This window comes from Crinia signifera, chromosome 4, assembly GCF_055691185.1.
Source record: "Crinia signifera chromosome 4, ASM5569118v1, whole genome shotgun sequence".
Classification (NCBI taxonomy): Eukaryota; Metazoa; Chordata; class Amphibia; order Anura; family Myobatrachidae; genus Crinia; species Crinia signifera.
The window spans coordinates 136,573,053-136,600,308 of record NC_139220.1 but is presented as its reverse complement, the minus strand read 5'-3'; the positions used below and the strand labels follow the sequence as shown (position 1 = coordinate 136,600,308).

Sequence of the window (27,256 nt, the reverse complement as noted above, 5' to 3'; positions counted from 1 at the left end):
GCATTATTGAAGACTCACGAGTGCCAACTTTCTCCAAGGTACATATTTGGGACTCCAGGGTCCAAAACCGGCACCGGAGCAGTTCACGGAAATTAACTTCCAGAGGAGTGCCGGGTTTCCCTCTCATATATATATATATATATATATATATATATATATATTATGTACAGTATATATATATATATATGTATATATATATACAGTATATTGGGGGGTTACGGGTGACACTCACTATAAGAGTCAATTAGAGCTGGGGTGTACACTCAGAAGTCCTTGCGGAAGGACAATATGAATACGTGGGTACAGAAATGAGGCCACTCTCCAGACTGAAGAAATTTTCATAATTCCATTTATATTTATTTAGTTACGCTGCCACACCATTTTGGTCAACGTTTCGGCTCACCAACTGAGCCTTTGTCAAGACATGTGTACAGCTTCAGTGCATACATCAAAATATGGACACCTATAACATATACAAAAAATGTAATGAATACATGTACAAATCAATGAGGTATTTACAACATATCAATACATCAAATGGGGATAGTCGAAGAGAATGTCACCCCAATCATAGGGTCAAATCAATATACTTATAAGTTACATATAGTAACCATATGTGTCACAATAGTGAACTGCATTATAGCAGGACATTCAAACATAAGACTAGAGTCCCCAATAGATTAAGTAAAGTGCAGTGCAGTACAGAAATACATTAATTTAAACATGAGGCAGAGTGCGCAGCATACCAAACCCCACACCGACAAGACCAAAAGCTTACCTTATGCTCGTGAAACACAAAGTGCACGCCATGAGCCGCATGTAATTGCGGCGTGTGTGCTTCCTAATCTGGCTTCCCTATTTATTCCGGTAGGTGGAACGCATAGCGTTTCCCCTGTGACACGCACCGCCATTTTGTGCTGACGGGTATCGCATCACGTGACCGCTACTCCGGTCTCCACAGCGCTCCATTGTTATTGGTGTTACTATGGGCACCAAGTACGCTATCTCAGCCAACTGATTATATTACATCAGCGAGTCACAATGTCTATATCCGGGTATTTACATCAATTTCATCGTTATTTTCACATAACCTTTTTGTACAGTATGTAAAGTTAGAACAGGTAGTGGTCAGTCAGTAGGGTTTTGATAAAGCGCACCCAGCATCATGTCATACAATCCAATCAATATCAACCTCATTACATTAATACATATAAACAAACATAGACATAACATACAATAAAAAGTTAAAAATTATTTTAGAGGATAATATATTTCTAGACATAAACAGTGTGTCGCTGCCTGGTTTATCCCATAGATACCACCTCCACCATTAATTCATAACAGTAATTCATCTGGTATTTACAAACACTAATTAAAGAAATGCTGCCAATGAGTTACTTTCATTTAAGCCTCTAGGGGCAATGGTGTCCAATTTCGCAATCCACCTCGCCTCCCTTTGTAGGAGGGCACGTCCCCGATCACCCCCTCTTTCGGAAAGGGGTTCCCAGTCAATTATCATGTATTGTAAAGCCGATATCTGATGGTTTTCCTTTAGGAAATGAACCGCCACAGGTTTATCAGAAGCACCAGTTTTATACGCCAATCTTATAGATGATCTGTGTTGCGACATCCTTTCTCGAAATGTCCTAATGGTTTTACCCACGTAAAGGTGCCCACAGGGGCATTTGAGATAGTATACGACGTGGTCCATCATGCATGTTAGACGGTGACTCAACATGATTTTTTTACCACTATGTGGGTGGTTGAAAGAGCGGCCTATAATAAGAGCCCGACAAGTTGTACACCCCAAACATCTGAAACAGCCAACTTGTTGTGATAACCATGTTGGTTTAGATTTCACTGGTTGTATAGGCATATTTGGTCGGAGGAGGTAGTCTTTGAGGTTACGGCCTCTTCTCACACTTAGCAAAGGTGGTGTTGTATCCATTTTAGAGAAGGCTGGATCTGAGGCAAAGATATGCCAATTCTTCTTGATGCCATGTTGTACTCTTTTTAGAGCAGTATCACACACAGTACTCAATACCATGTTAGGCACCTTTCTCTTTTGTAGGCCCTCAGACTTCTGTAGTTGGAATTTTTTTCTGGCTTTATTTAAGCAATTATCAATGTCCTGCCTCCTGTACCCACGTTCTTTAAACCTGTGTACGCATTCCAAAATTTGTTCCTCGGCTTTCATAGAATTTGAATTATTCCGTAATATACGTAAGAATTGGGAGATCGGTAATTTAGATTTAAGGGACTCCGGGTGGTGGCTTGTGGCCCACAGCATAGTATTCCTATCAGTAGGCTTTCGAAACAGGGTATACCCAAGTCTACCATTATCCTTAAACAAAGTAACATCTAAGAAGTTTATAGATGACAGACTACTTTCAGATGTAAATCTGATTGGATGTTCAAGGGAATTGAGATGTGCAACCATATCCAAAAATGATTGTTCACTACCCTTCCATAATAGAATAATGTCATCTATAAACCTCTTATAATACAGGATCTGGGATTGAAATTTAGACAGTATGTGTTCATTTTCGTACTTTTGCATAAAGATATTTGAGTATGCTGGAGCTAAATTCGACCCCATAGCGGTCCCCGATAATTGGATATAGTATTCACTTTGGTACAGAAAGTGGTTATTACGTAATACCAAACCCAACAACTCCAACATAAATCCAATCGGGGGGGCGCTATAGGGTCCAGCCAGCATCTTTTCCTCAACCGCCTGAATCCCCATATCATGGGGTATTACTGTATATAACGAACAGACATCAAGGGATGCCAATCTAATGGTTTCAGAAATATCGGTAAATTGTTCAATATCGTTTAAGAGGTGGCCAGTGTCACGTAAATAGCTCTTATCCGTGATCACAAATGGCTGAAGAAAGTAATCTAAAAACTGGGCTATAGGTTGTAGTATCGATCCTCTAGCAGAAATTATTGGTCGCCCAGGCGGGTCGACCAATGATTTGTGCACTTTGGGCAATAAATAGATCAAAGGGCACAAGGGATATTCAACAGTTAAGTAGTCTCTGATGTTGTCATCTATCCACGTTTTAGTGTGTCCTATTTTAATCACAGCATCAGCTTCCCTTTTTATTCGGGGCATAGGGTTAAAGCCTAATTTTAAATAAGTATGCGAGTCAGACAGTTGTTTCTTGACTTCAGCATCATATTTTATTGAGTCCAACAGGACTACTGCACCCCCTTTATCCGCATTGCGTATAGTAATAGTTGTATTTTCTCTCAAATCACGTAGGGCGATTCTTTCTGCCTTACTCAAATTGTCATAAGAAGCATGTATATCAGTATTCCCCAATACCTCGTGGTTCACCATTCTAACAAAATTTTTAATGCTAATATTATTCGAGGAGGGGTCAAAAGTGCTTTTGTTCTTAAACAAAATATTTGAAGGAATTTGTGGGCGGTTATCTCTGCTGTCAAAGAATTCACGTCTAGAAATATATTGATGAATTATATCCTCTAAAATAATTTTTAACTTTTTATTGTATGTTATGTCTATGTTTGTTTATATGTATTAATGTAATGAGGTTGATATTGATTGGATTGTATGACATGATGCTGGGTGCGCTTTATCAAAACCCTACTGACTGACCACTACCTGTTCTAACTTTACATACAAAAAGGTTATGTGAAAATAACGATGAAATTGATGTAAATACCCGGATATAGACATTGTGACTCGCTGATGTAATATAATCAGTTGGCTGAGATAGCGTACTTGGTGCCCATCGTAACACCAATAACAATGGAGCGCTGTGGAGACATGTGACCGGAGTAGCGGTCACGTGATGCGATACCCGTCAGCACAAAATGGCGCTGCGTGTCACAGGGGAAACGCTATGCGTTCCACCTACCGGAATAAATAGGGAAGCCAGATTAGGAAGCACACACGCCGCAATTACATGCGGCTCATGGCGTGCACTTTGTGTTTCACGAGCATAAGGTAAGCTTTTGGTCTTGTCGGTGTGGGGTTTGGTATGCTGCGCACTCTGCCTCATGTTTAAATTAATGTATTTCTGTACTGCACTGCACTTTACTTAATCTATTGGGGACTCTAGTCTTATGTTTGAATGTCCTGCTATAATGCAGTTCACTATTGTGACACATATGGTTACTATATGTAACTTATAAGTATATTGATTTGACCCTATGATTGGGGTGACATTCTCTTCGACTATCCCCATGTGATGTATTGATATGTTGTAAATACCTCATTGATTTGTACATGTATTCATTACATTTTTTGTATATGTTATAGGTGTCCATATTTTGATGTATGCACTGAAGCTGTACACATGTCTTGACAAAGGCTCAGTTGGTGAGCCGAAACGTTGACCAAAATGGTGTGGCAGCGTAACTAAATAAATATAAATGGAATTATGAAAATTTCTTCAGTCTGGAGAGTGGCCTCATTTCTGTACCCACGTATTTATATATATATATATATATATATATATATATATATATATATATATATATATATATATATATATATATATATATATATAGTGGTGTGCCGGGCATACAACCATATATATATCTATCTATCTATCTTTACATATATATATATATATATATATATATATATATATATATATATATATATATATATATAGATGGATATATATATATATATATATATATATATATATACTGTATGTGTGTGTGTGTTTTGTGTATGTTTGTTTCATTCAAATATTCTCCACTAGATGGTACTTTTCTGTTGGTGTCTTCTATTATCCATTCATAGTACTTATGTAACTCTAAAAGGTATTATGACTAAAATGTACAGTACTGTATTTATATGTTGCAGAACTTTACAAATGGTAGCATACAGTAAAAGAAGGCTGGGTATTAACAAACATATAATAGGTCAGAAAGTCCTCATTACAAGTATACAAGCTGAAAAAATGACCACTACTGTATACTTATGTTACGTATATAGAATGGTGCACTCATTTAAAATTTAAAGTTTGACAGGTATACCTGGGCCATTCTGTACCCTTCTGTAATCTCTTTATTTCTTAGTATGGAAAAAATAAATGCTGCATCTAATGTCATGTCATATTTTAGACATACAGTCAATTTCTCTAGTGCAAGCAAACAGTATACTGGGTTACTAGGTTATGTTTTTTACTCATCTTGATAAACTATATGTATAATTGTGTTGGCCATGCAACAAATCCATTTTGATAAAAGTTGCTCAAAAATATGTGTGACAAGTGTATCCGATCTTCCTTTCCTAAACTGTTCACATTTTGTCGTATTTTCCAAATAATATTCAGTATTATATAATAATAAAAAAATAAAAATTCATATGACAAGTTGATCGAACCAATAAAATACTCAGTGATGTACAGATGAATTATGACTTGGTATGCCTCAGTAAGCTTATTTGTACAAATTAAATAGTGTATGCAATACAGAGTATAGTATGCAGGGTACTTGTGTAGTTTGGCGGTGCCCATCGCATCGCATAACATAAGGCATGCGATGGTATGCGATGCGACGCGATATTGCGCGATATTGTACAATGCCATACAATTTTAAAATTGTATGACATTGTATATGGCATACAATGCCATACAATGCGATGCGATGAAACATTGTATAAGCACCCTAATGGGTGCTTACAACGTTAAATGCACCCCCCCGCCACCCCCCCACTATAAACGTCAACCCGAAGCGTGGCGAGCGCAGCGAGCCCGCGAGGGGTGGCGGTACGCGTCCTCCGACCTTGTCATTCCCCCACTATCCACATCGGCGTGGAGTTGAGAATAGAAAGTGTGGCGAGCGCAGCTAGCCACCGAGCCCGAAGCGTTGGCGAGCGCAGCGAGCCCCGCGAGGGGACTTTGATACCTGTGAAGGCCGCAAGGGGACTTTGATACCTGTGAAGGTATCCGCATCCCCTCGCGGGGCTCACTGCGCTCGCCACGCATCGGGCTCGGGGGCTCGCTGCGCTCGCCACACTTTCTATTCTCAACTCCACGCCGACGTGGATAGTGGGGGTATGAAAAGGTCGGAGGACGCGTACCGCCGCCCCTTGCGGGCTGGCTGCGCTCGCCACGCTTCTGGTTCACGTTTATAGTGGGGAGGTGGCGTGTGGGTGCATTTAACATTGTAAGCACCCATTAGGGTGCTTAAAAGCACCCTTTAGGGTGCTTATACAATCTTTCATCGCATAGGGGGCAAAAATCGCGTTGCATCGCATGCCATCGCATCGCATGCCATCGGGTGCATGGCATGCGATGCGATTAAAACATTGCGCGATGAAGATCGGGGCCACCGCCAAAATACACAAGTACCGTATGCAGTACTTGTGATTGATAGCATTTGCATTATATGTCCTCAGTGTCTTTAGATACAATAAATCTTCTGTTTGCATAACTTTATTGAGATGGCAAGTTAATAATTAAGTTCACAATTCTCCTACAGAGCTTTACTCCTAGTTGTAAATTTACTAAAGCTGGTAAAAATGAAAACCAACCAATCAGATTCTGTATATCATTTTGAGTGATTGGAAGTTTAAGTATACATGTAACATTATATATTGAACACTGCCCTGTCTACTGAAAAATAAGGATATCAGAAGTCGGTGAGAGGTTTTTGAACAAAAAATAGAATCAAATTGCAGGCAAGGCCAAGACAAGCGACATTGATTCACCAATTGTCTCTCCATCCCTGCAGTTACCGGTGGTAACACTATCTCTTTGGATCAGTATCTACCATCTTCTTCCATTTAAATATATGTTGACTACCTTTTTTTTAGCCAGCACTCAATATGGGGGCCCATTTTCTGTGAATTAGGCAGCCATTATTAATCATCTGTGCCTTAGACAACTAATAGTTCTGCTTAATGATAGACTGCAGACTAATAGAAAGCTTTGCAAAGCTTCCATGCCTTTGGAAGGTATGGGGTAGTAAATATTCTTGTTAAAACCACATTGTCATTATTGTGGGTAGTGTAAAAAATGAATATAGGAAGAGAGGAATGATCAAACATATGATTTTTTTTTAATCTCAGTTGACAGAGGACCTGTATCACTCACTAAACTCTGTATGTTTTTTTTCTGTCTTCGACGTATAGAAGTGCGATTCTAGCTGCACTTTGCCCAATGTAATGTAAAAGAAGGTTTTAATGCACAAAAGTGCTACATGTTCTAAAGAAAGTCCAGATTGTTCCATAATCTCATGAAAAAGGCTAAATCTAGCTGTTTTTTTTTAAGAGAAAATTGAAAAGATTAATTTAATGCTGGGCTTTTGATGTGCCATATGCAATTCAGCAATTTCCATTTTTATGTTTTCCACCTCAGCACAAAGCAAATTCTAGATTGCCTTAGAAAAGTAAAAAGAAAAATATGCAAAAAAGACCATCTACACACCAATGGATGCACACCAAAAACATATATACATATTATGCTCATTTTTTAGAAAAGCAAAATAATGCAAATAGCTTTGTTTCTGGAGCAAATCATGTTACACTGCAAAAGGTGCAAATCTGCATGTAGCTCACACATACTGGACAGCTTTAATTTTGCATTGCATTAGATTTTAGTTTTGGACATGTGTCTAATGTAAGTCTTTCTGCACATTAGAAATATGCCCCATCCGCAGTGGAACATGATCTTTCTAATTCAAAACATTAGGGTAGGTACATAAAACACAATATATTGGATGATACTGTGATTTGTAAAAGGCCACAATGACCATTGTATAGTGTGTCTTCTCAAATCCACCAAATGTATTGCTTGATAAATTAGGTGGTCCCATTGTCCCACTAGATGTTCTACACATGCACTGGGAACATTCCACAAATTACGTGGTAATGTTATGTTATGCAAGTAATGATACATCACAGGAACTTAGTTGTGTATAAATATATTGTTACAGAACATCACACTGTCAATGGGCAGTATTCAATGCTCCCTATTCACCGCTTTTTTGGCGAATCGGGCTGTTTTCACTATCTAAGCTAAATCTTTTTCACTGAAAATCTGATTCACCCTATTCAATGTTCACTGTTCGCTAAAAGTGATCAGTGAATGCCGGCCAGTTCTCTGTTTCATGCTCGCTGCAATTTGCTGGTGTATTTCAATGGGGTTTGCACTGTGATTCGCCGAGAGTGTATTCAATGCTAGGATGGAGAACTGCTTTCAGCATGATTTTCGCCATGATTCACTGTTTTGCATTCGACATCTTTTAAAGGTGAACTGAAATGTGTTATTTTAAAATAAATGTTTTTTTTTGTGTAAAAAAATCAGTCATTTTATTATGTGAAGAGGCATGCTGTTTGGATTCATGTGCTTGCAGCACATGAATATATATTTAATTTTAAATTTTTTACACATGACATCAGCAGGGGGAGCCACTCATTACATATTTACTGCACACTGGTCCCGCTCATTACATATGCATAAGTGGGACCAGGGCAGAGGCTCCCTCCACTGCATCTCCTGCCAGCTCTCCCGGGGGGGGCAGCTTCTGCTGCCTGTGTCCCCGGGAGCCCTCCTTCTCCCCCGCACATTCCGGCGCAGGCAGGGAAGCTTCAATATCCCTGCCTTGCACCATCCCCTGGCTCCTGCGGCATTCACTGGGGGGGTTAAAAATCACCATCAGTGGCAGCGAGCCCCTGAGGCATTAAATAGGGGGAGAGGGAGGGCTGGCAGCGAATGCTCCAGCCCTCCAGAACCCAGCAACTGTGCAGTGAATCTGATGATATTAAATTGTACCAATATTTCATGTGTGTTGAATAGTTTAAGATCTTCCAGCCTTTAATATTACGGGTTGGGTATACCTTATCCGGATATCCCATATCCAAAATATTGCTGAAAACCTTAGGTTTTCTGAATTTTTAATTTTTTTTTGTTTCCCTCCACCCACGCCTTTTTTATACTTACCTCATCCCCTGGTGTCCGCGGTGGCCATCAGAGTCCTCTTCAGTGGCATCCCCGGTCCCAAGGATGCATTGTGCGGACGCGCTGATGTCGTCACCGGGACACCCACGCAATGCATCCTTGGGACCGGGGATGACACTGAAGAGGATTCAGTGAAATATGTTTTAAAGAATTAGTGGCAATTAGTGGCAACTAGATGAGAAATTTTTTTACAAATCTCCTCTTCTTACTTAAAGTTCATAGAGTGAGAATAGATTTTTTCTCTCCTGTACAGTAGCAGATTGAAATGGAGAAAGAACTAAGCTGACAAATTTAGCCAATTGCAAATCAATGGTAGCAGCAGTTATTAATTGGCATAACATAACTGTTTAGTGATTAATTTGGATTGGCATTTTAGCAAAAGGCGTCACTTTCGATTCTATGCATGAACATAAGTAATACTTTCAGAAGCACTTGTACTGTATAAACAGATTTAAAATTAATATCTAATCCAAATGAATTGTTGCTCTTTACTGTGATTTCATTTACAGAATGGTAAAGGTCAATATAACCTATGCTTGATAAAGAATAATTGTATTGAAATAGCAACAATCGATATTGTGTAAAGAACATTTTACAGATATAAAATTATGTATATTGCATACATTAACATCTCATTTATAGTAAGGAAAAGGTCCATCTAAACAGCACAAATCATGTAATGAGGAGTGTCCATGTGGTTTCTTTTTTGCATGCAAGAAAACACTGCAGTTTCTGTCTGTAACATGTATATATGGGGCAGCTTTATTTTCATACTGTGATTTAGTATTAAAATAGGGTACACCTCCCAACTACCATGTATAAAACATTCATAAATATATTGTGACGAGGAATTACATACACTTGATAAGATGAAATATTGGTCTTTATTTTTTAGCAGGTAATCAGCATACCAGGTAAACTGCATAGGCAAGGATGGTTACAGCATTGCAGCATTCAGATGTCACAGCATACTGCAATCTTCTCAGTATGTTCCAGTGGTCCCTACCATAGCCCACACCGCAGGCCTATCACCTGGGTAGCTGTTCCACTATCAGCCCTGACCCTCTGCCCTGGAAACACATATATCAGGAAAGAACATGTGCTGCTAATCAGCCCAAACCTGATTACAATAGTTTTCTGCTCCTACTGCCTAAAACACGGACCAGATCCTCCACATTACCTTCATATGGAAATATGCTGTTCCTGTCACCCCTTTAGTTTTAACCACCCTGGTGAATCTAATGAATTTTCAGGCAAGCTCTCCAACTCGCCCACCTTTAGTTGTGTCATCGGCCCAGATACTCAGCCCTATGCCATTTTCCCAGAGGTCCCCCACCTCGCCTTCAACCTCCGTAGCTTCACCATAGGGTTGTTTGGAGAATTGGGACATACAAACCTCCTGTAAAGGGCATCTGCATTGAGGTGCTGCTTCCCAGGATGATGTTGCCCCTCAAACTTAAATGGCTGTAAGGGCAAAAATCAATGGGTTACACGTGCATTCACCTCTTTGATCATGTGCATCCAGTGCAAGGGCAAATGGTCTGTGACCAACATACATTCTCATCCCTACAAATAATATTTTAAGGACTGACCACTTAATTATTAAGCACTCCTGCTCTACAGTTGAATACTTGCTTTCTCTGGGCAGTAAGTTATGGCTAAGGTAGAGTATCGGCTTCTCCTCTCCATCTACCTACTAGGAAACAACTGCCCCTAATACTGTCCTAGAGGCATCCATATGCAACATAAACTGTTCTGTAAAACTAGGAGCTTGTAAGACAGGCTCTATACATAAAGCTTGTCTTATGTTTCGCCAAATGGTTTCCACTGGTCTAGACCATGGTATTTTGTCTAGAGACTGTTTTGCAAGACATTCAGTTAATGGAGCTACTCTAGTGGCAAAATCCAGTAAGAAACTGCAGTAGTATACCACCAGAAATTACTTACTTTTAGGTTCAGAACAAGTGAGAACCACTTCTACCTTACTAGTCTGAGGTTTAACCTGTCCTCTGCCCAAAGTTTACCCAAATTACTTGGCTTCCATCATACCAATGGCACATTTCTCAGGGATTGTGGTAAACCGGTGTGCCCGTAGAGACTTTAAGATGGCCTCTACATTTGGTAGGTGTGATTCCAAGTCAGAGCTAAAAATAACAATGTTGTCTAAATATGCAGCTGCATGTTCCCTGTGGGGCTGCAGCAACTTATTCATAGCTCTCTGGAAGGTAGCTGCGGCACCATGTAAACAAAATAGCAGCATTTTGTACTAAAATAAGCACTCTGAGGTAGAGAAGGCTGTTTTTGCCTTAGCAGCTTCTGTCAAAAGGAATCTTTCAATATCCTTTGGTCAAATGAAGAGTGGTAAGATTCTGACTCTTTGCTAAATTTTTAGTCAAATCATCAACCCAGGGCATAGGGTGTGAATCAAAGTGAAAAACTTGATTTAATTTAAGAAAGTCATTTCTGAATCTTAAAGCACCCAAAGGCTTAGATATCAGGACAATAGTATTATTTCACTAGCTGGCTGATTCCTCTATGACCCCTAGGCATATGTAGCATCTCTTTCAACTCTTGCTTTACTGCTGCCTGCTTTGTCTCGGGTATAAGATATAGACTTTATTTAATGACCACTTTGCACTGCTCCAGCACTTTCTCCATTCTACAATAATGTAATAACTTTGTATCTGTTAATTTTTTTTGTCATATACTATATATGGTTTATTTGCATTAATCTCTATGGATGGAATGTAATAGGGTGTGAGAATCAGAAAGTGAGATATTTTGTGAGAGTTTTCTCATTTTTTTAAAGCGACAATCAATTACATGGCAAAATCAAACAAGATTTGTCTAAAGCACTAGGGATTGCTACTGTTCGATATATATATTAGTACCATAATGGTAGAGGAATGCCACCCTCCAAAATTGCAAAAGAAAATAAGTACCTTTTGATGCTTATAGATACGTGTAAAGCAAATGACAATAAAAGTATCACAATTTATTAAAATCAATTTTCAATGATTTCAATTGTTTTGATTTCAAAATCTCAATGATTTTAATAAATTGTGATACTTTTCTTGTCATTGGCTTCATGCGTATATCATTTTACATGGGAAAATTACCCTGGTTTTGCAGTGTAAATGATTGCAGCTTTAAAAAATGGGTGAATTCTCACCAAATCTCTCACTTTCTGATTCTCATACCCTTCCCATTCCACCCCATAAACTTACATACTATGAGAGGTGTTGCTTTCTGTACCAACATGACAAATCAACTTAATTTGGGTAACCGTTGATATGGTTATAGATAAGAATGACACTCCAGACAATTCATGCATTACTTACACAACCTAACTACTAATTCCCTGAAACATGTTAAAACCCTTTTGATAATATACAATTATATATATAGTCATGTACTGTATGCCCGGCACGCGCAATACTTAAAGCAGCTACTGTGGTGCCTTCCAATGCGGCGAGGAGCAGGGTTATAATATGGTGTGTAGCAGTGGCTGCAGAATTTTTACATCAAAGAAACACTAAGGAACAATGAGTTAAACAGCCAATGTTGCAGGCAATCAATCCCTTTACCAAGACACCACAAGAACAAATTAGGTACTTACATATATAGAAGAACAGCACCCCACAGTCGGGCAGGGAGGTCGCTCCCCGCCACTATGCTGATGGGAAAGCACAAGCGTGTGAGATGCTCGCATGTCCCAGTCAGAAGGAGCTCCTGTCCACCAGCCTAAATAGCCTGACAGGCACTAAATCTGTATGAGCTACTTTGAGAAAGCAAGAGGGCAGGGCGAGTGGGGGCTGCGGGGAGATGGGGGAGCAGCGGGGAGCCAGTAGAAAGGTGGTGCTGGGCTCTAACAGAACATGAAATAATACAAAATTGACTTTAGCTACTTGCGCTCACACAGAGGTTGCTGCTGGGAGTAACCACAAAGATTGGGATACCAAACCCAAAGTTATACACAAAAAGACACCAAGATATGGAGCTCCTCAGCGCTACCTCCGGAGGCAGAGATACCTCCATATCTTGGTGTCCTCTGACAGAACATGGCATGCAAGCATCTGGTTCGCATGTGCCCCCTTTTGTCAGATGGTGCGCAGCGGTGATTGGTGATACTATCGCCAGGAGAAGCTCCATTTAGAGCTACTCCATCTGTATACTGTAGATGTAATGTAAAAAAAAATTCCCCAATAAGTGTATGTTCTGCACATATAGATGCTGACTAGATGCACAAGCAACTTTTGATAATAAAAATTGTACTGTATATAGCATGCCTACTGTATATACTGTGTGTAATTGTGATTTCATCTGCATAAAAAATGTTCTGATACAGTGCTTCCTAGCCAAACAGTGTAACATTATTTGTTATGCCGGTACAGTCACAATTAGATATTGTATGTGTATAATTTATAATGTTACACTGTTTTTAATGTAATGTGCACTGTGCCTCTTCTTAGGCATGTAGTACATTACTGTACAGTACCTGTACATTGTATTCTGTAGTGCCATACCTATCCACAGCACTGTACTAAAGTTTTCATCAGTGGAGCAATCACCACCCATCCAAGAAGCAGTGTAATTACATGCTTTCACCATAGTACTGCTTAGTGCGCCATAACGGGACGTTTCTCCTGGCAGGACATGTACACCTGAATGGCTAACCAACAGCAACAACGAGCGTGGTTACATCTGTTGGTGAACTGAAGTAAATTTACTACAGTATATACAAATGTCTCTTTGAATCTTAAGAAACCTGGAAAAATATTTATTATAAAGGTGGTAACAAATTAAGGTAGTCAGTCATCTTCATTTGTGTGGCTGGAAGAGTTAATACTCTTTGTTTAAAATTCTTGTTGTTTTGAAATGACTTTTTTCCATGTACCGAGTTTGGCAAAGGGGGATAATTCAGGTTGGAGCTCATAGGCAATCCAACCCTTAATATGCCTGATGGTTCCATTCTGTGTGTACCCAGGACCCATTCTGTGAATGTGCAGGAAGGGTACTATAATAAAAATGCAGAACAGCAAGCACCGCTGCCTGAAAGGGAGGGGTGGGTGCACCTGGCATGCGTTGCCTGTGGCCAGGCCAAGGCCTGCTCCATGAGGCACAGTTTACTTGGCCTTGCAAGCTGGCCTGAGTAAGCATATACTCACTGAGGCTGCAGTTGTAGAAGGACACTGGGACCGATGGCCACAATGTTCTTCTAAACAACAATCCCATCACAGTTCAATGAGATCACAAATGTAGGCAGTAGGTGGTACACACCTACTACTGTATTTGCATTGCTTAATGATTATGATAAACTGCTGCAAGCAGCTTACCATATGCGATCCAAGCTGCATCAGGTACCATATATACGAAAGAGAATGTTTTTACTGTAGTAATAATACTTTAAACAGACATTATTAACAATGTATTCAGTATTATTAATATTTACTTAATTCACTGATTGATCAGATTTTCTATCCAAGGGCAGGTCTCTAATTGGAAAATGGTTTTATTGGTTCATCTTGACTGATCAAAAGTGTTTTTTTAATATATCTCTTTAAGTGGAGTTGATTAAGTTAATAAACAAATATAGTCTATTGTACAAAGATCCTATATTTCTAATACATTTCTAAAGAATTACTAAAGACCAGGAGAAAATAAAAATTTCTAAAGCCATATTAAAATTCCTAAAAAAAATCATACTTTTTATTACTCAATATTCAAAACAAATTCTCACCTGATTTGTTTAAAACCCATATAATTGCCTGGGGGGAGATGTGGCTAATATTTCCTATTGCAATAGTTAACGGAATCTGCCAAAGGTAGCTGCAAAATATAGACACAATAAAGAAAATCTGAATATTTGCTTTAAGAAAAGCAATAAAACAAGGCATGCACATCAAAATATTTTTTTAAACATATTAGACATTTAAGTTCACAGTTAAAAATAGAGATTTGGTTACAATACAAACAGAAACAAAGTGGAAATGATACAATTATGTAATACCAAAGATCAAACTCCATTTGAAGTATTCACAATAAATAGCACCAAGATTTACTACTGTATTTAATAAAAAGAAAATTAACTATTGAAACTATTGAATGAGAACTATGACAATATAACTAAAGAAATCCAAACTTTACAAATGCCCTAAAAATCCCCTAAAATAAAAATAATTTGCCAGCTTTCCTTTGACTGATAAAACCCCCCATAATGATAGCATATCTCAAAATGTAATTCTTTGGGTTAGCAAATATACCACCAAGAGTGTATTTTAGTATATTTTAGTGGGAGCTAAACTTCTCCCTAGTTATACTAGAGGAAGAAATATAAAGGCTCAAGTCATCAAATTAGACATACTGTAATGGGGTGGGACAAACCACAAGGATCACAATTTTTGGGAAGAAAAAATGGTTGTTTTCGCTGCTTGGGATGTGTGACCTGTAGATCCATGTCAGTAGGCACCACTTTACATCATCCACATACTGGAGGAAAAAATGCTATCAAATACCCCTTATCCTGCTGTTCATCGCATGTCATTTACACTTTAACCTTTCTGTGTGGCCTGACCTATGTGGGGAAGACCCAGCGTACCTTTAAGGTACTCATGGCCCTACATAGGTCAGGTATTCATCAGGGACTAAAGAGTGGCCAACTGGTGGCATGCCATTGTATACAGTTGGGGCACAATGTTGTCAGCATGCGATCTATGATCATAGACCATGTTCCAAGATACTTAAGGGGTAGGAACTACCAAAAAATATTATTGCAAAAAGAGAGTAGGTGGCGTTCTTCTTTACACAACCTTGCCCCAAAGGGATTAAATGAGACACTGGGACTCTAGTGCTTCATATAAGCCCGTTAATGAACATACTGCTTTAAGATCATTCCTGTTGTGATATGGCTTTGGTTGTCATTTACATTTATATAATATACTATATACTCAGCAAGTAGTAATTCCTATGTTAAGCTTATTTAAAAGGCTTTCATAAGGGTTACCTGCAAGTACTTATGTGTGTGCTTTTAAAACAATGTTGTTGCTTTTTATGACGTTTTTTATTGTGTATGTAAATTCACGGGTCTCTCATTGCTTTGTTTGGCAGGGAGCCTAGCAACAATCTTGCATTTCCCAAGGTGCCCCATGGCGTGAAGTTGCCACTGATCATCTGACTGAAAGCATCAGGTGTAATCTCCAGATAGCCAGAGGACAGAGAGAGTGTGTGATTGGCGGTGTAAAAATAAATAAATGTATAAGTATGTATATATCTCTAACCCCTGAGGAAGTCCCACCATAAGGATTAGAAGGGACGAAACCGGTCGGGTAACACTGCCTCTCCATCCCCCACTGGCATCATAAATCAGATAAGAGCTATATCTATTTTTGCCAATGTACGGGTCCATTCATTTTTTACTGTCCTCATGCATGTTTTCTTTTAATTAATGTACATTGCCTATTTTTGAAATAAATGTTTTATTGTTTATAAGCAATATTACGCTATATTCTTTTCCCTTTTGGGAGTTTTTTGGTTTTAAGGGATCTGGACGATACCCATTGGATAATACCTGGAGGTATAGGCTCCAAGTGTGAGTTGTTTTGTCTTTTCCCTTTATAAAACCTTTTTCACGAGGTGATCATCACGTGGATCATTTTTAATAGTCCACTAGGTGGCGTTGTTCACCTATTATATTCCTATGCACAAGCACTTTAAAATATCATTTAACTAAGTCACCAAAATAGTGATCACTTGTAATAATACACTCCCCCATCGACTTTCCCTATGCCTGGAACGCCTTCTTGAGACGTGTCTACAGGAGAGAAAGCGAGGGAAGGAGATCGCTGCAAAGAAAGATATCACTACATGAGAATTCCTCACTCATTTGATGGTACGCATATATTGATTCACTAAGAAGGATTATTGATACACTGAAGGCGCAGAAGTCATACCACATTTCTATCTTTTACTTACTGGTCTTATGGAAATTAGGCCAACCTGATGACATCTGATGACACAGTTTGAACTCTGGAGTGTTTTCAATAATTTTTAATATAGACATTTTTTGCGTTTTTTGCACATTTGCACTGTGCACTTTATATATTTGTAAATCACTGGTTTAACACTTAGTGAGTGGCAGCGCTGTTTGTGCACCACACACCATACACAAGTATGTATATATATTTATATATATAAATCCATCCAAAGAGAAGGCACTCCAACATGATTTCATCCAACAATAATATGTTTAGGTGGACATCACCAAGTACTTTCGGGGTCTCTGCCACATCCTCGGGGTACAATCCACTTAGAAAAATATGTGGTGCAGATGCACACTCCATATTATTAATTAATCAATAACAGAGGTTCTTGGTATATCAATTGGCCAAGAAATATTTGACCACCAACCAGCTTCACGATAACCTCATTTCTGGTAGGTCCCTAATACTAAGTTTGGATCTGGGGTGCGGAACCCCAAAAAGGCCAGCATAAGCAAGTCACCCCAGGGCAGCACACAAGTGAAAAAACTAAGCTAGAAGTGTGTTAATAAGAAAGTAGCAGAAGCTAGAGGTTAAAATGTGTATTGATTGATCAATAATATGGAGTGCGCATCTGCACCACGTGTTTTTCTTTGCAGAACTACAAGTCCCAGCATGATAGCACCTCATGTATATTGGGTGTGCATTCTAAGATCCCCCCCCCCCCCCTACAATCCACTGAAAAAATTCAAGGTAGTCACAAAGCTCATGTCAGCAGAATAGATACTACTGTATAGCCAATCAGCTTACACAGTGAGTTCAGTCAAGCGCATCATTGCCCTCTCCTCCTCAGCATTGCTGACTTCAATGCCCCCCACACCTTGGAAGCTCACTGCAACTTCCCTCATCAGTCAGCCTCCGTCTCTTCATTGCCACTTCTAAGGTCATAATGCATACTGTGTATACAAAACAGTGCTTTAGTCTAGGCAGCGGCTCATCTGCATCAAGTGTCAATGACCTGACAGGCTTATAGTACAGTAGCCTTAATGTCCCCGTGGTTAACTCCACAGCATGCCCAGTGCAGAGACTAGAGTTAAGTTCCCACTCAGAAACAACTCTTTTAACTTGTGCACATTATTTGGGTTGCAAAAAAAGTGTCCGGTCCATTTCTCCCATAGCTGTACTCCTGACCCACTCCTATGTTTTGCCATGCTCAGCAACGGACACGTTGCAACGTGATATTGCATGCGATATTAGCATACAATTTGCATGCAATTTGATCAGCAGGTAAGTGCTGCTGTGAAACTACACGTTTATACTGTACCTAACATTATAATCTGGAGCAGAAATTGAGAGAGGAAATATGACTATGAATACAGGCATAATACCTTATATAGTATACTAAAACAACAAACATAACATTTGCTGAATATTATAGCATGTTTTTTTAATGTATTGCAAATTATGAAGGACACATATTATATTCTAATGTGAGAACTCTAGATGAACCTTTCAAACGAGTGCTAATATACTGTACCATGTTTTAAAACTATGACAGTATATTAATCAACATTGTAAACTACCAGAGATTTCAGTCATTTAGTCATTTTTATCAATTAATATTAATTGTAATAGACTTTCTAAAGAGGTGAACTTAGATGTACTGTAGTAACTTTTGCCTGAAGTTCTTGACCTTTATGCTGCTCTAAAACTGTCACCTCTGAGGGTTCCTACTAGGACTTGGAAGTTTGCCAGTTGATATAATTTGTCACTTTTCATAAGTAGTGTCAATTAATGATGGCTATGATAAATATGCAAGTACTGTCATGCTAATTTTACTGAATAATGTCCTGTAAATCGTAACTCAACTGCCAAAATATGGGACTGAATGATCTTTTCAACATCCTATACTTGATCTACAAAATTGTGGAGCATTTGAATTTTCACTCAAATATATGTATATATTTTAGGTATATACAATAAATGACATTATAAACACCCAATGGCTGATACATTTCTTTTTTAGGCTAATTAGAGCCTGCGTGTTTCAAAATTGGTCATTCTGATGATGCATCAGTTTACTGGCTTTGTTGCAAATATAAAAGACTGACATTTTAGGCGAGATTTATTGTGTTTACCGTTTTTCCGAAAATGCGATTTTTGCTCAAATCGCCCTTTATCGCCGTTTTTTTAAAATCGCATTTTTTTCCAAAAAGCGAATATTTAATGAGGTGTGTATTCCGGCATGAAAAGTGCGAGTAAGTGCGATGTAGGGCGATTTTCGGGATGAAAAGTGCGATTTTTTAGTCATGAAAAGGTGCGATTTTTTGTAAAATGTGCGATTTTGTGATTGGAAAAAAATAAAATAAAATTGGCGTGAGGTCCCCCCTCCTGTACATAACCAGCTCCAAGTCCCAGCCTGCGGGGGAGGTCTGCTGGCACTTGCAGTTCTCCTGTATTAGGCAATGTTAGGAATGAGAATTTAACCCTATCAGGCCGGCGTCCAATGGCCAGGGACGCCGGTGACAGCCCCGGGCTTCAGCCCTGGACGGGTGAAGCCTGGGGGGGACCCCTTTATTGGGGGGGTCCCCACTCCTCCAGGTACCCCGTCCAAGGCTGACCAGCCACGGTGCTCATGGTGCGGCCGGGGGACCTTGTGTAAAAAGTGTCCCCCGGCTGTGGCATGACACTGCGGGCTGTTGGAGCCCGGTGCTGGTTTCAAAATACGGGGGACCCCCAGATTTTTTGTCCCCCGTATTTTTGGAACCAGGACCGGTCCAAGAGTCCGGGGCTGGTTTCAGAAATACGGGGGACCCCTACGCTTTTTGTCCCCCGTATTTTTGGAACCAGGTCCGGCTCAATGATCCCGGGGCTGGTTATGTACAGGAGGGGGGACCTCACGCCAATTTTTTTTTTTAACTTTTACACATATTTTAACAAAGAACCATACACAGATCACAATGATCTGTGCATGGTTCTGACAAAATCGCCATGTTTCTGACCAAACCGCCAGTCAGGATCAGGTCTATTTTTTTTAGAACTTTAGACCATTTTTTGTGGCGATTTCCAAATTCGCATCTCATTAAAAATGCAATTTGTATCTTTTTCAATGGGGAAAACATCTGGATGCGAATTCCGGAGTTAAAAAAAAATCGCACTTTTAGAAAGTGCGATTTCGTGGCAAAAAGTGCGATTTATGCCGCAAATCGCCACCCATTAAAAAATCAATCTGGGGGGAAAAAATGAAAAAACGGCAGTTTTTGCGATAAAAATCGCCAAAAACCCACCATCGATCTCTAATAAATGTCACCCTTTGTTTTTAATTGAATATGCAAAAAAATTAAATAATTAAAATTAAATTAAAAATAAATGCATGGCATAAAATATAAATTTAAATATACTATTATAGCTAGTAAAATAAAATTCAGTTCTCTTCACAAATTCCAAGTAAACATCTAATAAACATTTAGTAATGGATTTAAAGGCTACTTTACTGTACCTATGGTTCATCTGCTCGTAGTCTTGGATATTTGCATCTATATTGTATAAGAAGTGCTTCTGAGTAATTGTTATGCCATCATCCACAGTATCATTTCTTTTTATTGTTATGACAGGATATCCCATCTGAAGTGTCCACTGATCCATCACTTCTTGGATATTAACAGATTTACCTTCATTTTTCAATACCTTTAAAATAAGTCATATTAGTTTGTCCCTGAAATCAACCAGTTTGCTTTTAAAGAGCCTTGTGCTCTCATGAATATGAAGCAAACTGTCACCCACTGTCACATTTTAGCATGCACTATATACAATAGGGCTAAAAATTCTCTATTTTTCTTGGAACAAAACAAATGAGCATGCAATGAATGTGTATGGATGATTGAGCTATGCAGCCTATACTGTAATGAAAGTGAACTAATGGTTAAGGAGTGTGGCCAGTCATTTTCTGCACAATTTTGTATTCAGCTCTTTACATGAATCTTTCACACTCTGCCATATTGAAAGATGCTTATGAGAAATCTAAAAAAGAACATAGCTACAAAAATATATTTTACCTTAGACAGTGTGTTCCACAGGTCTTTCCTTGCTGCGTTACCATACTTATGGGCTGTTAGGTACTCCTAGGAATAAAAAATGTGTTTTGAGAATAACGGAGTGGTAAATAGCATAATGCATATAACTAGCAGACTGATATTGAGCAGTCAGGGCCGCCGAGAGGGGGGCGAGTGGGTACTAATTACCTGGGCTGGCCCCCCTTCCCCCTCCATCTCCTAGGCAGCAGCAGCACATACCTACAGCATGTGCTGTGTTTAGCAGGCTCAGCATGAGCGTCTCACTGTCAGCATGAGAGCTCATGCTGATCCTGCTGTCAGCAAATGCTGTAAGTGTGTGCTGATGCCACTGCTGCCTGGGGCAGGGGTAGGGGGAACCATAACACCCCCCCTCGACATTAGGGTGTTTACCCCCCTAAATTGTGGGAGGTGGTCACTGATCCCGCAATTAGGCCACATCCCCAAAATTTTAGTGGGGCCTGCTATACCTCTCGGTGGCCCTGTGACCAGTGTCCAATATTTATCTAACAAACCCAAAAGATCAGAACTACACGATTGGCTTGTTTGAAATGAATAATTTTATGATGTACAGTTATTTTATTTGTGTTGCTTTAGTAGTATTTCAGAACAATTGTACAAAATAGAAAGCTCCATCAAAAATGTTGTCTATTTACAAAAGTACATGCAAAGCTGAAAGTGTATACAGCCTCTTAATGTTCTCAATTCAAGTATTTTCTTATCACAGTGATCGCTCATTTTAGACTTAAAAGGAAGATTGTAGCAATAGAAAATCAAATATCCCAGGCAATATCTCCAGTACTGATATGTTTTGCAAAGCATTTGTAAATGTTATTTGTAGCCTTTTAATACAAGGTCAATTGTATTTTAGTTGCAGTATTCCTTTAGTTCCCGGCCTTCAGATTTGAGGATTGCTATAATATGTGAATATTGTCTGTAAGGATGAAAAGAGTTAGTGAAATAAATATCTGTGAATAAGAATATACCTCAAGCAGCCCACACACGGTCCGTTTAACGGATCCATTTGGGACTTAATTAGCACACATCGGATCGAATTGGGTCCCTAGTGCATGCAGTGTGCATGCACTGCGATCCGATTCAATGTGTACCTAGTACAAAAAGTATGTGCAGCACATACTTTTTGTACCGTACTATGAGATGCGCGGGAGCGCGCATCGCATAGTACAGAACGGAGCAATACACAACGGACCGTGTATGGGCTCCTTAATAACAATAACATATTCAGGTAGATTTACAAAGTATCATTACCAAAGAGACACAAAACTGAATGTTTATGTTAGTGCTATAAAAAAAAGAAAAAAAATATTGCAAATACATACGTCCCAACATGACCCTCTCCAGGAGAGACACAGTGCTTAATTTATGATTGCCATCACTTGTGTGGAAACACCTTTTTTATCCTTTAACCTGTTTAAAAACAGGTGATGGCAGTCACACATAAGAGGGAAGTCCAGAAACAGAGCATTGTGGCCCCTCCTGGAGAGGGTCATGTTGGTAGGTATGCAAATATTGTAATCTGTGATTAATACAGAATTATTCCTTCCCCTCTTCTAGCAGTGATCAGGAACTGCCATGTTATCAGAGATGTAGGGGTATATTTTGATACAAATGAAAAAAGGTCATTTTGCCCACAGCAACCAATCAGTTGCTGTCTATCATTTCTCTATATACTTGAAAATGATAGAATATTATTGGTTGCTATGGGCAACATCACCTATTTTCATTTTTAGAAGCTTTAACAAATATACCCCATAATCCATGGTACCATGATAAACTACGGAATCATAAAACAGGTCCCTGTGGCAAAATACAATAGTCTTTCAAATCATAAACAATAGCTTCTTTTCATACAAATCCTGTAGAGTGCGACATAATTGATTGACTGATTGTACATGTTTTACAGTAGGTAATTCTCATCAGTTAAAGTCTGTTCAGATATAAGTAGTTGCCTTCTGATGCTCTGTATAGTTCACCAACAGTCTGGGCCTGCCTAAAAAACCCTGGATCATTTTCAGCTTGTCTCCTTTAATTTCAGTTATTCTATTCCCAATGGCTATTATGGAAAATATGTACACCCACTTGCCTGACCCACGAGGCCTGATTACTGTACAACAGCTAAACGTGCTAAAATACCTTCTTGTTAGAGGTCATTGCATAATTGACCCACCACGTATGAAATAAACAGAATCTGTGGCAGATTCTCAGGGATGAGGGTGGATTAGCTGTGTCAGTGTTGGAAATGAGCTGAAGTGTGGAATTTAATTTTATGGCAATGAGTCATTTATATTTTGTTTAGAATGGTGCTTTCTAATTAGCATCAACTCAGATTTAGCAAATGTGTTTACCAACTGTACTATATGATCATATTGAGTGATAATAATAATAAAATAATATCCTGTACCTCAAATCTTGATTGTTGTGCACAAATCAGCAGTTTCTAAAATTGATGCAAACTGGATTTGCTATTCTCTGATTCTTCATACAGTATATATATATATATATATATATATATATATATATATATATATATAAATATATATATATATTCTATGAAAATTTGAATCGTCTTTAAATGACTTTGTTCTGTAAAAAACTTGTGTGTTAATCCACTGTAGAATTATCTATGAGTGGGCATACTTAAATTCTCTAATTAAATAAGAATTAATTAACACAACTTCTGAAAAGACTCAGGCAATTAGTGGCTTCCCAGCTGCTTTGAATTTAAGGGCCCGGCATGACATGTCTGAAGTGCCACATTTTGACTATATTTCTCCTAATCATGCAATACAGTACATATCCCCCAAAATAGAGAGCAGGATTGGCCAAACTTTTGGGATCTTATTTACTACTTAAAATAATGCTATAGGTCTACTACATGTTTTATACTAATAAGCTACTCCAAATAAGGAACAAGACAAAATTGGAACCACAATATCAACAATAAACAACCGTAGTGTACTTATTTTGTACATAAATCCTTCTTTAATTAGGGTGCAAACTGGATGTTAAACTGTTACTAATGCCCGGTGCCACAGAGAGGGAGAATTGCACATTAGAATAGAAGGTGTTGCAAAAAGAATGGGTTGTTGTAAGGCAGGTCCCAATGTAGAGGTAGCTGGAAGCAAATAGCTAAGTGGCAAATTAGATTACTAGCAGGTGTGCTCTTGAGCCAGTATACAGCATTAGCGCAATAGAAGCATATATACAGTACCATCAGCCGGAATGAGTCAGTGATAAATGCTTGCCTGTGATGGAGCAGTTCCATCAGCAGGTAGAGAAGGCAAACACCATGGGCCAATGTAATAGGGTGTGAGAATCAGAAAGTCATTTACACTGCAAAACCAGGGTGGATTTGCCATGTAATTGATTGCCACTTTGAAAATAAATGGAAAAAACTCTCCCAAAATCTTTCATTTTGTGATTCTGACAAGCTATTAAATTATACCACACTCACTTTAGGTCTTGGCCACTCCTGTTATAGAGAGAACATTATTTGTTGCATCACAGCACTGAGGTCATGGTTTATAATCCAACCAGGGATTTATCTGTCTGTAGTCTGTATGTTCATGTCTGTATATTCTCATTGTGTACGTGTGGGTATTTCCCAAGGCTCAAATTCTCTCCCACACTCTAGAGTTGGCCACACAGATGGCGTAGTGATTTGCATTACTTCCCCACATTACTGAAGTCATGAATACAATTCCCCATCATGTCCCATCTGTGTGGGATTTGCTTACTCTCATTGTGTTTCGTGGGTTTCTCTGGAAAGTGCTGCATATGTGTTCTCTATATAAAGAAGTGTTAATGCATAAATAAATACAATTGAATCTGGTTAAGTGTGACCTCAAGGGACAGTACCTTTAGTCTCACTTAAGGAGGTATCTCACTTATCTGGTTCTTAGGGCCAGATGTATCAAGCTTCGAAAAGTGATACAATGGACAGCGATAAACAACCAGCCATTCCGATCCAACCTGTCTTTTTTTCAAACCCGGCCTGTAACTTGACAGTTAGAACTAATTAATTAGTTATTTATCACTCTCTATTTGATCACTTTTTGAATCTTGATACACCTGGTCCTTATTCAGGTTCCCAAAGTGTTTGTCTCACTTATAGAGGTTCTTACTTATGCAAGTTCAAACAGTACTTATTTTCCATGTCCCTTCTGGCATCACTGATCAGAAGTAAAGACTTGTGAAAACCTGTCTTTAAACTGCACAAATTTCAGTTGAAAAAGTCCTAACAGCAATTTGTCAGGTATAGATTTGAGTATTCTTATAAAACAGTCAGTGTCAGTTAAATGGGTTTGACAGTCTTACTAATTGATGTTTTGACATACAATAATGTGGGGACCTCACAATTAGTCCCAGTAATATAAGTTTCCTACTTATACAGGGTTGACTGTAATATTTTCAGGTTAATTGGCTAATGACTCAAACAATACTGCTATTGTGTGTACATATATATGCATACATCTAAAAGAGCCAGGGAGTTATGGTCAATTATTACATCTGTAAAAGGGTTACATGACAAATGTCTGATGCCAAGATACACACAGGGCAAGAACATCAGGGACCTGGTGGTTAAGTCCGACCTGTCCAAATTCAAAAACCCAAACCCCACTCAATTATTAATTAGAGGAAATGGTTGCTTCAAGTACGTTAATTGCATAACTTGCAATTACATGGAGACAGGCGACACCATCCGACACCCCTACACAGGGAAACATTTCAAAATCAATTGGCCACTCACTTGCACGCCATACTATGTAATATATGCCATCACATGTCCGTGTGGACTATATTACATAGGTTAAACTGAATGACAGTTTAAAACGCGCATGGCAAAGCAGAGACAGGTGATTCGGGTGGTACTCAATGCTGGCGCAGGTGAACAACCCATAGCCAACATGTGTCAGCCAATCATAACATGACCATTTTAAAAAATAATATCATAGACCACGTTCCCCCTCAGCCCCAGACGACAAGACAGGGGAAATTCACTGCTTTGATTAGAGATGCAGTGGATATATAAATTGGGGACAATGCGTCCAAGAAGACTAAGCAAACATCTTGGGTTAATACATTTCATATAAGGTCCTATCTATGTTAACAGGCATTCATTGGTAGTGAAAAAGAATACAGTTGTCACATTTAAACAGGTATAACTAGGAGCATATTTTATATTCGAGCCCGAAGCATGGTGAGCGTAGCGAGCCCTGCGAGGGGATGCGCAAAACTAAGCAAATAGCTTAGTGGGCGCCCAACTACCATATAAGTACCCAGAGTTTCTTTATTTTAGGCAGAAAGTGTACAGCTTTTACACGATTTCATTGAGTGACAATATTGTTTGTTTTAGACTGTACACCCTAACATCTCCATGGGAACTGGCAGGCGGAGTGTGACACACTTTTGCCAGAAGCAGGCGCTGCTGATCGGACGGAGGACATTACACTGCTGAGCCAGGTGACCTGAGTTGATAAGAGGGGCAGGTTATGTCTCTCTCTCTCTCTCTCTCTCTCTCTATATATATATAACTATGTTATCACAGTGTGCTTATCCTGATGAAGGGGACAAGGGCCCTCAAACATTGAGTTTGCATTAAAGCATGTTTTTCTAACTTAAAGTTTGCTGCAACAAGTCTCTGAGTGCCGCTTGCAATGCTTCAGTTGTATATGTATATATATATGTATATGTATATATATATATATATATATATATATATATATATATATATATATACGGGCTTGGAGGCAGTTAAAACACTAATTGTGGATAACCCACTGTACACTGGCCCTGACGTGAATTTGTTTTTACGATTGCTTGAGTTAACACTCAAAAGAAATTATTTCAAATTTAATGGAAAATTTTTCCTGCAACAGCGGGGATGCGCGATGGGGTCCTCAGTGGCCCCGTCGTTTGCCAACTCTTATATGTTCATCATTAAACAATCTTTGTTCACCAGAAATTTAGCTATCAGGGGGTCTCTATTACTGTACACACGGTATATAGATGACCTCCTGATTTTTTGGACAGGAGACAACACTGTACTGTCATCTCTGATTGAAGAGCACAATAATACCAATTCGCCCATTAAGTTCACATACAATATGGACAAGCAGTCCATACACTATCTGGACGTGAATATCAGTTTATCTATGGGCAGCATTGTGACCTCATTATACAGCAAACCGACCGATAGAAACAATATCTTATCATTTTCCAGTTTCCATCCTACTTC

At 38.9% G+C, this 27,256-nt stretch overlaps 1 protein-coding gene across 1 annotated transcript in view; it reads right to left on the bottom strand.

Annotated features, from left to right (window-relative positions):
* The window catches only part of TRHDE (thyrotropin releasing hormone degrading enzyme), a 619,915-nt gene that overhangs the window by 79,993 nt on the left and 512,666 nt on the right, over positions 1–27,256 (bottom strand). Inside the window, exons 8-10 of the mRNA XM_083182555.1 lie at positions 20,983–21,048; positions 20,427–20,614; positions 14,692–14,780 (exon numbers count right to left, since the gene is read on the bottom strand). Of these exons, the coding sequence (XP_083038681.1) occupies positions 14,692–14,780; positions 20,427–20,614; positions 20,983–21,048 (343 nt within the window). The remainder of the gene's footprint in view (positions 1–14,691; positions 14,781–20,426; positions 20,615–20,982; positions 21,049–27,256) is intronic.